We start from the raw sequence: 14,389 nt of genomic DNA, 5'->3' as shown, positions 1-14,389 counted from the left end.
GGATTGCTTGTTATGCACGAGCAATCCCCCATGGTTTTTAGGTGTCTTATCAACCACAAAACATGCCTGGTGGGGATTCAAGCATGTCACTCTAGCGCTCACCATACCTGAGCACCCGATGCAAACTCGAATTCAGACATATTCAAATATGGCAACCTAATGTTATCCGATTGTGTCATACCAGTGGGTTCAAGATGCTCAGTGTACTCCTGGATAAAATCCTTGAGATGTGTAGTTTCCAAAATGGGGACAGTTGTAGAGGGTTTCTGCTGTTCAGGCACCTTAGGGTCCCTGTAATGTGAAATAATGCCTGCAATCTCCTTGCGCTCCGAGCACTGCCGATGTCCAAACAGAACTTTTTGACTACATGTGGGGTATCGCTGTACTAATATTATAGTGGGTGAAAAACTGTGGGGTCTACTTTTTGGTGTTGCCTCTTGCAAAAGTGAGGTAAAGTTTGAAAATTGTGAAATTTTCAAATTGTGAAATTTTTGATATTTTCATAAATATACACAAGTCATATTGATCAAAATTTACGGCTAACATGAAGTACAATACAGTACAAAAAAACTGTCACAGAATCAGTAGGATCCATTGAAGCGTTCCAGAGTTATTACCTCATAAAGTGACACTGGTCAGATTTGTAAAATTTGGCCTGGTCATTAAGGTCAAAATTAGCTCCGTCACTAAGGGGTTAAGTTACATGGAATCATGATCATAAAAATCAGATGAGGGGAAAACCACAGTAATAGCAAAGCATTACATGGCGGATATCGAGAGTTTATATTTTGAGCAAAAGTGGTGAGCAGTAGTATAATGGTATAGGTTGATAGCATAGAATATAAATGCTGACTGTCATCTGCGAGTTGCAGATATGACGGAGTGTAGCTGCATGTGTTTGGATGAGTGCAGGAGCGGCCTGCTATTGACATGCACTATTCTGCTCGGTAAATCTTCACTCCTAAAATTCATTCTAGGAAAAATCTTGCAGAGAACACCAATGTATCTGTTGACTGTCTACCATTATAGCTAGCAAACTGGGGAGAGAGACTTAGGCAAGGAGGGGCAAGTCTTAAATGGATATTCTCATCAGGCGTTGTGGAACAGTCACAAGATATAGCACAAATGTCTCACAGTCAAACTCTAGACAGGACTGTTGCAGTGTATTAGATGTTCAAGTCTGCTAGTAGGACCAACAAAAAAATTGTGGAAAAAAAGGTACTTTAAAACAAATTTAGCAAAATATAAATTTGTAGACTTTGAGCCACTTATACTGGTATGTTGTCATTTCTAAGCCACGGTGAGTGCAGAGAATAGGTATTTGGTGCACTCTGTAAGAGTAGCAATGTGTTCTCCAAATTCAGTGTAAATGGATGAGTTCCCATCTCTGTGGCCTTCTGCTCCCTAACAAAGCCCATATAGGAATCTCATGCCAGTCCAATAGTGCACATGTCTTAATGGTCCACTAATGCTGCTGGCACAAACCCTTATAGTGCCTTTATGTGATTCTTTCAGCACTTCTGTGTCGTTATCATAGTGTAGTCATTTATGTGTCTTGAAGTATTTCAAGTTCATACCATTTGAGAAATCATTAGTAAATGCTCGGTTCCTTGGTTACTGGGCATCCATGTATTTATAGGCTTTGGGAGAGATTGCTCTTCTGGATGACGATAGATGGATAGCATCTAGTGAAAGAGACGCGATCGTTACCTCTGACTAGCATTTTGTGTAGTGTGCCGGAAGGTAGACCATCTGGGATTAGCGTATGTGTTTCTCCATGATCTGACATCAGCCTGGCAGTCACTACCCTGGTTCTTACTAGCTAGCTCAAGCACATTATTTTCATACTTATATCAGTTAATTTTGTTTTCCCAGTTTCTTATGTCATCGCTATCTAAATAACCTATTTTATAATACCGTAAGTGTAAAGCATTTCACAAGTTCCTTTTTTTTTTTCTTTAAACGTGGGAACGTATAGTTCTGAAGTACACACCAAACAGTGTTAATTCCTAATCTGTTAACTCTGTAATATAACAGTCTTCTCCCCAAGTGCCAACTATAAGCCTAGAAGCATGATCAGCAGGATTGTTAAGCACTTAATCACCCCGTCCAGGGGGCCCTGCCTCACAGGTTAAAAAGCATTGCTTTAAAAATAAAAATGTCCCAGAATTCAGTGCAGTCCTATTGCTGTATGCTGGGTACAAAACTAAGATGTTAGGCAGAAATGCTAATGCAGCGCTGGGCTTTGAAGCTTCTTTTTGGTTATGTTAACACAGGCTCAATCCAGAAGGTTAATAAATGTGAAACCTGAATATTTAAATATGTAGAATTGAGGTTTTTGTCTTTTTACTAGAATATCTATGTGTGTAGAATTATTGGGCAACTATTAGTATACAGAATTTTTATGCAACTAATGAAAAAAAATCCCTTCTGCTGTTTTTCATCTGTTAAAGTGAGATTAGCCAAACATTTCAAAAACTATATATTAGTGACCAATATAGCCACCCATCTTCTCAATATATTAGTGACCAATATAGCCACCCATCTTCTCAATAATAGTAATAAGCCTTCCATCCATGGCATCTGTCAGTTTTCTAATCTGGAAAATAAGGAAAACCAGCACCAGTCAACAGTCAACAACTCATGACATACGTTTTCAAGCTTACTTTGCAGCCAAGCAGTGTATGGCTTGCAAAATCCTGGGTGCAACACCTGAAACTATCAATGTTGTACGAAGTCCAGGCCAAAGAGGAAAAAATAGGTGGCACTCAATAAAGCAGTAAAACAGTTCTTTCTTTATTCAATACAAGTAGTACATGGATGCAGGGGAGCGGGTGCAGCGAAGGACAACTGGCGTTTTGCGTCGATCAGACGCTTTAGTGAGTCCACTTGGACCCGTTCAGGCATCTGATTGACGTGAAACAGACGTCGTCCTCCGCTGCACCTGCTCCCCTGCATCCATGTACTACTTGTCAGTTTTTTCATCTGTTGACGTTGGGCAGCACGAACCACAGCCTCCCAGACATTGTTCAGAGACGTGTACTGGTTTCCTTCACCCTGTCATTATACTTTCATCTTTAAGGCCTTTACTGGCTAGCCAAGCAATGGAGGGCTTTGATGCATGTGATGGAGCATTGTCTTGTGCAAAAATCATGGTTTTCTTGAAAGATGCAGACTTTCCTGTAGCACTGGTTGAGGAAAGTGTCTTCTAAAAACTGGCAGTAGGTTTGATAGTTGATTTAGAGTCTATCTTCAACCCCAAAACACTCAACTAGCTCATCTTTAATAATACCAGCCAATAGCGGTTCCCCAACTCCACCTTGGTGGTGTCAGAGTCTAAGTGGAGGTCTGTGCCTATTAGTGATCCAATCACAGGCCCATACATTTTTGTCCATTAATTGTCACTCTCATCTTATCAGTCCATAAAACCTTTGAAAAAATCTGTCTTCAGATATTTCTTGGCACAGTCATGTCGTTTCCCCTTCTGTAGTGTTCTGGTTTCAGCCTTCCTTACCCTGTCCATGTTTCTGAGCACTGAAGAGCTTATACTTTTGGGCTCTCCAGGGAGGTTGCAGTTTTGGAACATGACAGCACTGGATGGTTATGAGTTCCTGGTCGCTTAACGTTTGATTTTTCTCAAATCTTTGGCAGTTAACGTTTGTTTTTCTTTTTTTCCTCCAAACATTTTGTGCGACCCTGTTGACTATTTGTATTAAAACTTCTGATGGTTCTGTGATCATATGCCAATACAGTTGTGGCCAAAAGTATTGACACCCCTGCAATTCTGTCAGATAATACTCAGTTTCTTCCTGAAAATGATTGCAAACACAAATTCTTTGTTATTATTATCTTCATTTAATTTGTCTTAAATTAAAAAACACAAAAAGAATTGTCCTAAAGCCAAATTGGATATAATTCCCCACCAAACATAAAAAAGGGGGTGGACCAAAGTATTGGCACTGTTCGAAAAATCATGTGATGCTTCTCTAATTTGTGTAATTAACAGCACCTGTAACTTACCTGTGGCATCTAACAGGTGTTGGCAATAACTAAATCACACTTGCAGCCAGTTGACATGGATTAAAGTTGACTCAACCTCTGTCCTGTGTCCTTGTGTGTACCACATTGAGCACGGAGAAAAGAAAGAAGACCAAAGAACTGTCTGAGGACTTGAGAAACCAAATTGTGAGGAAGCATGAGCAATCTCAAGGCTACAAGTCCATCTCCAAAGACCTGAATATTCCTGTGTCTACCGTGCGCAGTGTCATCAAGAAGTTTAAAGCCCATGGCACTGTAGCTAACCTCCCTAGATGTGGACGGAAAAGAAAAATTGACAAGAGATTTCAACGCAAGATTGTGTGGATGTTGGATAAAGAACCTCGACTAACATCCAAACAAGTTCAAGCTGCCCTGCAGTCCGAGGGTACAACAGTGTCAACCCGTACTATCCGTCGGCGTCTGAATGAAAAGGGACTGTATGGTAGGAGACCCAGGAAAACCCCACTTCTTACCCCGAGACATAAAAAAGCCAGGCTGGAGTTTGCCAAAACTTACCTGAAAAAGCCTAAAACGTTTTGGAAGAATGTTCTCTGGTCAGATGAGACAAAAGTAGAGCTTTTTGGGCAAAGGCATCAACATAGAGATTACAGGAGACAAAAAGAGGCATTCAAAGAAAAGAACACGGTCCCTACAGTCAAACATGGCGGAGGTTCCCTGATGTTTGGGGGTTGCTTGCTCATGGGTCTTCCAGCAGGACAATGACCCAAAACACACTTCAAAAAGCACTAGAAAATGGTTTGAGAGGAAGCACTGGAGACTTCTAAGGTGGCCAGCAATGAGTCCAAACCTGAATCCCATAGAACACCTGTGGAGAGATCTAAAAATGGCAGTTTGGAGAAGGCACCCTTCAAAAATCAGGGACATGGAGCAGTTTGCCAAAGAAGAATGGTCTAAAATTCCAGCAGAGCATTGTAAGAAACTCATTGATGGTTACCGGAAATGGTTGGTCGCAGTTATTTTGGCTAAAAGTTATGCAACCAAGTATTAGGCTGAGGGTGCCAATACTTTTGTCTGGCCCATTTTTGGAGTTTTGTGTGAAATGATCAATGTTTTGCTTTTTGCTTAAATGAAGATAATAATACCAAAGAATTTGTGATTGCAATCATTTTCAGGAAGAAACTGAGTATTATCTGACAGAATTGCAGGGGTGTCAATACTTTTCGCCACAACTGTATCTTGACAATTTTAAGAGTCCTGCATCCCCTCTGTAAGACTTCAATCTCTATTTTTGGCCCATCTTGCTTGAAGAAAACAAGCTTGTTAATATTTTTGCACACCTATTTTTACTGATATTCTTGGGCCTCACCCTCCTTCCCCTCATTACACAAATACATATCACCTGAATCTGCTTCATCCAATAAGTATTCAAGTTTATGTATCTTGGAGTTGGAAAATATACCCAAAAATGATATGGTCAGAACACTTCTCTAATAATTGTGCATATTGTCTACACTGATAACACAGACAGCATTCAGCAGTGCTTTCATGGCTTCTGCCAGTGTGGCGTGGGTCAGTAGTCGCAGACGAGGCGCTACATAAAAGTGTGGGTCCTGGCTGGGTGTGTGGACTTGTGCTGTGAGACCATATGCCTGTGCAGGCCACATTTAGCCGGTGGTGTGTGACAGCCAGGACCAGGTGTTTTACAGTTCAATGAGGGAGACTTCTGTTCCAAACAAACTTTTTACTGAATGGTAACTTGGTAAAGGTTATATACAAGGGATAGCGGGTACAAAGTCTTATGGATGTGTCCTTCACAGTATAAAGCATTTTCCACTTTCAATATCCTTCCTCCGTTGTCTACTCCAGGGCTAATGAGGCACACTATTTCTACTCTGCCACAACTCAGCTTTAACGCTACAGTCCTGATTAGCAAGTCTTCCTCTTTAGTTCCACGTCCTATTTCTTCCACTACTGATTCCATGGAACTCTATCACTCGAGACCTCCACTCGTCTGTCCTACTCAGCCCTGCTTAGGTTCGTTACCTTCTGCTTTACAAGCTCTGGGGTTCGTGGCTTGGCGTCCTATCCAAGGACCCCTCTCCGGAACGCCACCCTGTCTCTTCAGGATCACACGATCCCTCGTCTTTAGTCTCCTCTCACTTAGGGCCACCCGTTCATGCAGCTCTGCTCACTTTACACTCCAGTCCCTAACTAACCAAATAACTTTCCCTAACACTTACCCCACCCCATGCGGGCTAGTCCCAATCATTAACTGCATCCTAACTTACCCTATGGCCACTACCTATATTACAGTAAACTATATACATCTTTCACTACCTATCTTATACACTTTACCTTATATTATTACAACTTATACTGTACATTACTAACATTACTTCACACTACACAATATATACAAAATTCGCAGGACACTATTCACATTACATCACAGTACATCATTCTGATGCGATTGGTGTCTTCAGGGGCAGAAACGCTGTAGCACAGTTCACCATCCTAACACCTGAATCGTGCAAGCACTGGTTTCATATATGCCTCTGGCAGAATCATTCATTAAAACGAGAGATAATGAGCTCAAATGGACTCCATTTGTGCATTTTTGTGGCGGTGTCTGAGTTTTCAGTGTAGTTGACTACACTCGTGTTCGTCTGAAAAGATTGACGTCTCTGCAGAGCAACTCAAACTCTGTCTATTCAAACTCACTTTGTCTCATTGTAATGAATGGCTCCGTCAGTCTGACCCCACTCTATTTCTTAACGTGATTCAGATAGAAACGTTCCAAGCCCCACTGAATGCAGTGTGTATCTAATCTATGAAGAGGTTTATGACGCAGGAAAAAGGGGTCTGCTGTTTATTTCCCACATTTGGGCTGGCTTGTTATAAAACTGACTGCTAGTGAACAGAGGGGTGCTGGTTGTGTTCATGACTGACACAATGCAGATCTAGATACGGTAGGTCTAAATGACTCTAGAAATGAGAAATCGTAGCAAGATATGCATTCACACTTCCACTGATGGCATATAGCGCTGTATTTTAATATGCAACTGTTTATAACGCCTAATAGAAGAGAAGTAATGTAATATATGTAATGTACATGCACTCCACTTGTTATGTAGAATATTCCTGTGAACCAGTGTATATAAATGTGTGATATTCAGGGCAAGTGTTATGAGACAGAATGGTTAAAAACATAATTACAGACTATTTGTTTTTGGTTTCTAATTAATGCGGAGTAAAAACGTCCGCCTGATCGCATACACTGACTCCGCCACAACTTGAGTGAATTTTCTGCTTTTTCACTGCCGGATTAACGATCCTCCCTCTGCTGGCTTTAAGAGACTGTATGAAGATTATTTAGAGTATGGCTTCCTTAGGAAAAGGGGGTATAAACGTGCTGCGGACATCACTAATGCTCGCACTAAGAAGGGAAACGTAAGGCGGAAATATATAATCTGTTTGGCAGTAACAGAAAAACCAAATCGTTAGCACTTCTGGCCTTATCTCCTGATTTAATCCACTCAGTAAACATAATTTATTTCTTCAGCTTTCAATAGGCGGCATCTAATAATGTGGACAGCGGAGATTTCAGGCTGACTCCATTGCTGTGTCTGACATGGGAAAACATGGCTTTAGAAAGGAGGGGTAAGATGTCACCTTTCTTCAATTGTGTACTGTAGCAGAGGTTATCTCTTCATAGCAGCAATTTCCTGGGTTTGATAAGCTGGCAAAGGACTTCTTTTGATTGTTGTATGGGACTTAGCAGGGATGTTGTCTATCCACTATAAAGGTCAACCAGCATTGCATTTTGTTGATAAGAATTGAAGAGCATTCAACCCTGAAGAGATTACATAAAGTCAAAATTAAGAAGCAAATTGTATTTTTAGCAGGCTGTCATCTTAACAGATGTTGAAAAGGGAACTTTCACACTGCGGTACTTGGCAGGGCTCTGTTGGGTTAGCTGTAGCATTGTTTTGTCTGATTACATGGCAGCGTTGTTCCACTCTGTGTTCATAATAATTCAGGCTTAAAGGTGATGAAACCACATCTGTACTTGAGGTCTGTTCTTTAGTGCCACATTTAAGGGGTCATCTGTGTAAAGGCGTCCATTCTATGCTCTGCTCTGTTTCTCTATGCATTAATGCACTGGTAAAAGATAGGCGTCGGTAGCACTTTTTGCAATACATCTGTTTCACAACTAAATGTGAGGAAATGTATTTAAGGTATTCAAAAGTATTTAAATCAGGTTTTTTAATCAGAATATTTTTTGTGTATGGCTATTCACTAATAAGCTGACAATTCCTGCCATATGATGCTGACTTGTCAGCTTGGCTGTACAGAATGAGACTGAATGATTGGTTACCTTTGTAGTGGGAAGTTACCATAATTTCTTAACTTTATTGTACTGCTGAAGGCCTAGGTAGGACCAGGTCGAGTCTTTATGTGCAGCTCCTCTGTCATTCTATTGTCTCAAGAGGAGCCGCTGTACTCCACCATTACCTGGAAGCTATAATAGTCTCATATTCACTGGTTAATAGACTCCCGTTCTGTTTAGCAGCCATGAAACCCGTACACCAATACTGACCGCACAGGAAGGAAGTCTTCTTCCAGCATGTACTACATAGGAAAACATTTTTGACAATGCAAATTAAATATTTAAAATAAAATGCTTGGGACAGTCTTCTTTAACTCCTTAATGACCGGGCTAATTTTTAGAAATCTGACCAGTGTCACTTTGTGGTAATAACTCTGGAACACTTCAGTGTATCCTACTGATTCTGAGATTTTTTTCGTGACGTATTGTACTTCATGATAGTGGTAAAATTAGTTCAATATGATTTACGTTTATTTGTGAAAATATCAAAATTTTGGCAAAATTATAGAAAACAAAATTGCAATTTTCAAACTTTTATTTCCTTAAGCCAGTTGGTCATGCTGTGCAAAATAATTAATAACCTACATTTCCCATATGTCTACCTTATATCTGTATCATTTTTCTAATGTAGTTTTGTCCAGTTAGGATGTTTTGAAGGGTGAAATGCTTAGCAGCAATTTCTTATTTTTTCAACAAATTTACAAAACCTGTCTTTTAGGGGCCTATTCAGATTTCATTGGACTTCGTGGGGCCTATATATTGGAAACTCCCCAAAAAGTGATACAATTTTATAAACTGCACCCCTCAAATACTTTAAAACTGCTGTCAGGAATTTTTTCTTAACCATTCAGGTGCTACACAAGTATTAATGCAAAGTGGAATGAAAAAAATTATAATAATTTTTACCTCTAAAATGTTGCTTTGGCCCCATTTTTTTTACTTTGGCATGAGTTTACACCAAAAACTGGACCCCACAGTGTGTTACCAACTTTCTTTCGAGCGTGACGCTACCCTAAGTGTAGTCAACAAGTTCTGTTTGGAAAACTGCAGGGCTTGGAGCGGAAGGAGCAATATTTGAATTTTGGAGCACAAATTTGGCTGAAAGAGATTGCAGCACCATTTCACATTTGCAGCGCCCTTAAGGTGTCTAAACAGCAGAAACCCCCACAACTGACCCCAGTTTTGAAACCACATCTCTCAATGATTTTATCCAACAATAAGTTGTCAACATTTATTTATTTTTTTTGTAACTTTTGAAAAAAAGTGATCAAAAGTCAGGAACCAATATAAAATATTGGCAGTTCTTGTCGGGCGCACTGTGCATGTGCCTTCCATTTTGCTTCGGGAAATTGGAGGAGGAGGGCCGTGGGATGCCGGTTCCAGTACTAAGGTACCGTGGGGATCCATTCCTGATTACATTTAATCCACTAGCTTGCACTTTCAAAAAATAACCAAATTAGCATTGCATATTCCATGCCTCCCTGTTGCTACCCCAGTCTTTGTTGAAATTCCTGAAATGATGTCCTGTCTAAAACACTTGACTGCTGCAGCCAGTCACTGGGCTCAGTGATCTTGTGTTGTCTACCTTAGGATCGCCGCTGAGGTCAATATTTGGCTGTAGCATTCACATGCTGTAGTCATGTTAACGAAGCATCAGCAGTGGCGAGGTAGTGCTGGAGCTAAGGGTGTAAAATAAGGCCGATTTTGTTAGGCTGGTTTCACACTTGCGTTTTGATCTGCAGCGTTTTTGGGAAAAAAAAACGCATGCTTTTTTTTCCCTATGTTTAACATTAAAAACGCATGCGTTTTTTTTTGGTACGCGTTTGTCCGCATTTAACGACGCATGCGTTTTTTGGCTGCATGCGGCATGTTGCAGAAATGCAACATGTAATTTTCATCGGCGTTTTTTTGCCGCAAAAAAACGCATGCGTTCATTTGCGTTTGATTTGCGGCAAAAAATACATTGATGTCTATGGAAACACATGCGTTTTTGTGTACATGCGTTTGCATGCGTTTTTGAACGCATGCGTTTCCATTAAGATAACCATGTCTAGACACTGATAAGACACCCCCTACCAACAAGGTGATAAAAGGGAGGTTGGGGAAAGTTTCAGGACACTTCTCATCAGACTCTGAAGAAGACAAGACACTGGCAGGACGCATTTTGGAGGACAAGACCCAGATCAATGTGAGTATATCCTACCAATGCCTTTATTTTCAAATTTTTGGCTCTACATGTCCTAATTTCTTCCATTTCTTTCTTTCTACATGCCTCAGAATGTCTTCTTCGGAGTCTTCATCTGGTGAGGAGTTTGAGCCGGAAGTGGAGTTCCAGTTCCAGTCGGAAGTGGGGCATGTCAGTGAGGTGAGTGTTTGCCTCGTCAGATTGGTAAGTATTCACTGTCACATCGACACATGTGACAATTTGATTTTTCCTTTTTTTTAGAGCACTTCTACTGAGGCACAGACCGGGCAGGAGCAGTGGAGTCAAGGTCCGGTTGGAAGACGGCAGCGGGTATGTATACAAGGCTGACTGTCCTCATTGTAAAATTCTTGAATCTTCCATTCTTTACACTCGTATATCTTTAAATTTTTCTTATGGAATCCTTTTGTATGTTTACTTTCGTATTCATGCCATTTCTCATCATCTGTTCTCTTTCTTTTCCTAATGTGATTGAGCAAACTGTAATGATTGTCTTTAATTTTTAGGTTTCACGACGGGACGATGACCTTATTGACAACGACCTCCTAATAAGCCTGGTCCAGGAGCGAGTTCCATTGTGGGACAGCCGGGATCCACTGCATTCGATCAACACCACTCTCCGACGTCTGTGGAGTGAGGTGGCCCAAGCGTTGTGGGATGGATGGGACAATGCCCCGCCACGGGTCCGTAGTGCATTTGGTAAGTGTTGCACTGCAGTGTGAAGCAGCAGAGACCTTTGCCGTGCTCTCTTGACTGTGTGTGATAAAAGAAACTCTCCGGAGTTTCTCTCATCACACACAGTTTTATTTGAACGGCAAAAATTCAATGTCCTGACCATAATTTTTATTTTTTTTTTAAACAGTGGACAAAGTCAGAACACGTTGGCATTCCATGAAGGACCGCTTCAACAAGGACCTGTGCCAAGAGAGTCGTGCTGCCAGTGGTTCAGGAGCAAGGATAAGACTGTACAAGTATCATCGCGTGCTGTCATTTTTAAGACCGGTCCTTGCCCAGAGAGCGTAAGTTTTTCTCACATGCTTTTGGTTGTATTGTATTGACATAATCTGTATTTTAAAATTCCACAGGATTTAGCGTCTGGTTATTTTTTGGTATTAATTTTCTGTTTCCTTTTTTCACAGCACACACAGCACGACTGTCGAGCCAGGTTCTGGAGCGGTCCTTCAGCCGGCAGCCACGGACCCGTCCCAGCCATCCAGCAGCACAGCAGCAGGTGGGCCTTCCACACTAACTGGAGACCAGGGAGCTGGCCCGTCAGGTATTCCCCTTTCCCAGTCCTCTTCCACTGCCCCCTTTTTTTGGGGCTCATCCCGGCAGCGACAGAGGGCTTCGGACAGGTCAATCATGCCCGAGTTTTTGCACTTGAGCTCGGTTTTACACGAAGCAATCAAGGCTTTAGGTGACTGAATGGATGTTTCTCATAACCTCTTGAATTGCCGTATCCAGGAGGTCACCAAAAGCCTTGATCAAGTGAAAGCCGACCTCCAGAGGCCAGCTCATCATTTTTTCAACCAAATTCAGCAGGGCATGTCGAAGCACCTTAGCCCTGATCTCCAGCTCAGTGTGATGCAGGCCTGCAATGCTGCTTTTGTGCAGGCTATGCAGCAGAGTCGTTATTCACAGCAGACAGTGGCGGCATATCCAACTGTGCCGTCACTGTCACGATTAACCTCCTTGCCGACCTCTGCTGCATACCACTGCACGGCCATCTCAATTCCTTCCACAGGCGGACTCCACTACAGCGCCAACACCATGACGAGTGCAGTTGGACATCCCACCGCCACCACCGTGACCACCGCTGCTCCGGCTTGGACCTCCTCCACTGACACCACGATGCAGCAGGACCCTGGCGTGGCTTTCAGGCCCGGACCCACCACGATGCAGCAGGACCCTGGCGTGGCTTTCAGGCCCGGACCCACCACGATGCAGCAGGACCCTGGCGGGTCTTTCCGGCCCGGACCCACTACGATGCAGCAGGTCCCTGGCGTGGCTTTATGTTTCCCCCCCAACACGACGCACCAGGACTCTGGCATGGGTGAGCGCTCGACAAGCGCAATGGACTGTGAGACAGTGCAGCCGGACCCTGTCGGGTCTCCCGCCACCACGCTACAGCATATGAGCCCACCAAGACGTCCCCCTACCAGGCAAACCCCCAAAAAAAATCAGAAAAAAAAACCAACTTCGTATTCCTCCCCTTCACCTACCGATGTGTCTGTATTGTCAGTTTTGTCTCACCCTTCCAGTGTGTCTCAAGCCTCTCATGTTTCAAGCCCCATCCCCGAACTTCCAGACCCTTCTAGTTTTATTGCCCCTTCTCCTGCCTCCTCTGCGTCGTCCACGGTTAGCCAGGCCTCAGTTCTTCACACCCCCCGTTTACATCACTTAACCCCAAGCCGGCGCGGTTCAAAAAAATAATTTTTTTACATTAAATAAAAAAAGTTTGCTTTGCCACAATCTTGTTTGGTTTATTGTGTCTATCGCCGCCGGCAACACACACCGTGCGCCAAGAAACTTCGCCACACACTTATTTTTTGGGCCACAACATATCTCCAGTAGTTAAACATACAAGACTGCAGCTATATGTGTGTCTTTAGTATACAGATATGAGGTGGCCCCAAAAATATAACATGTATATCCATAATCTCTTTTTGTATATGCCTAGTGTGGCAGTATTAATAGAAAATGGTGGAAATACAGTGCAGTCCTCTACTGAACAGGTCAGGTGTCCATAAACTCAAAAGTTGACATCTGACCTGTTGAGTTGATAACTGCCTTGTATAACCACTAGGGTTGAGCGAAACAGATCTGCCAATTTCAAAAGTCGTCGACTTTTGGCAAAGTCGGGTTTGGTGAAACCCCACCCGATCTCACTGTGGGATCGGGTCGGCCGACGGCGATCTTCGCTCCAAAGTTTGGTTTCTTGTATATATATACATTTATATTTACTTCAGCGCGATATATGTTAAAAGCCTGAAATTGAATTCCCGGATTTACAAACTGAACATGATATGATATGAGACATGGTTTACATACAGTAAACCATGTCATATCCCCCTTTTTTTTGCATATTCCACACTACAAATGTTAGTAGTGTGTATGCAAAATTTTGGCGCTGTAGCTTTTAAAATAAAGGGTTAAATCGCGGAAAAAATTGGCGTGGGCTCCCACACAATTTTCTCCGCCAGAGTGGTAAAGCCAGTGACTGAGGGCAGATATTAATAGCCTAGAGAGGGTCCATGGTTATTGGCCCCACCTGGCTACAAACATCTGCCCCCAGCCACCCCAGAAAAGGCACATCTGGAAGATGCGCCAAATCTGGCACTTGGCCTCTCAATTCCCACTCCCGTGTAGCGGTGGGATATGGGGTAATAAAGGGTTAATGTCACCTTGCTATTGTAAGGTGACATTAAGCCTGATTTATAATGGAGAGGCGTCAAATATGACACCTATCCATTATTAATCCAATTGTATGAAAGGGTTAAAAAAACACACACACATTATTAAAAAGTATTTTAATGAAATAAACACACTGGTGGTTTTAATATTTTATTGCTCTCTCAATCCACCTGAAGACCCTCGCTTGGAAAAATAATAAACCAACAATATACACACCGCGACTGAAGGTAACTATAGGTCATTGACCTACATTTCCTTCATTCCCCGGGGTTTACAGGCACGAGCACAGCTGCATTAGCAGAGCTCCTGCCTGTAAAATATTTTAACCCCTTCAGATGGATTTACCTCGTGGGACGTGACAGATCATCAGAAGGTATGTATAT

The 14,389-nt window shown here is 42.3% G+C and overlaps 2 protein-coding genes across 5 annotated transcripts in view; both read left to right on the top strand.

The window, feature by feature from the left end:
* Window positions 1-14,389, top strand: part of PRIM2 (DNA primase subunit 2) — a 297,371-nt gene that overhangs the window by 259,440 nt on the left and 23,542 nt on the right. The window lies entirely within an intron of this gene.
* Window positions 10,907-13,025, top strand: LOC143808980 (uncharacterized). Its single transcript, XM_077292159.1, has 3 exons — window positions 10,907-11,611; window positions 11,732-11,823; window positions 12,337-13,025. Exons 1-3 carry the CDS (start codon window positions 11,484-11,486, stop codon window positions 13,023-13,025), a joined length of 909 nt encoding a protein of 302 aa, XP_077148274.1. The 5' UTR covers window positions 10,907-11,483.

Source organism: Ranitomeya variabilis, chromosome 2 (assembly GCF_051348905.1).
Source record: "Ranitomeya variabilis isolate aRanVar5 chromosome 2, aRanVar5.hap1, whole genome shotgun sequence".
Lineage (NCBI taxonomy): Eukaryota > Metazoa > Chordata > Amphibia > Anura > Dendrobatidae > Ranitomeya > Ranitomeya variabilis.
The sequence above is the reverse complement of the archived record's forward strand: the minus strand, read 5'-3'. Positions and strand labels throughout refer to the sequence as shown.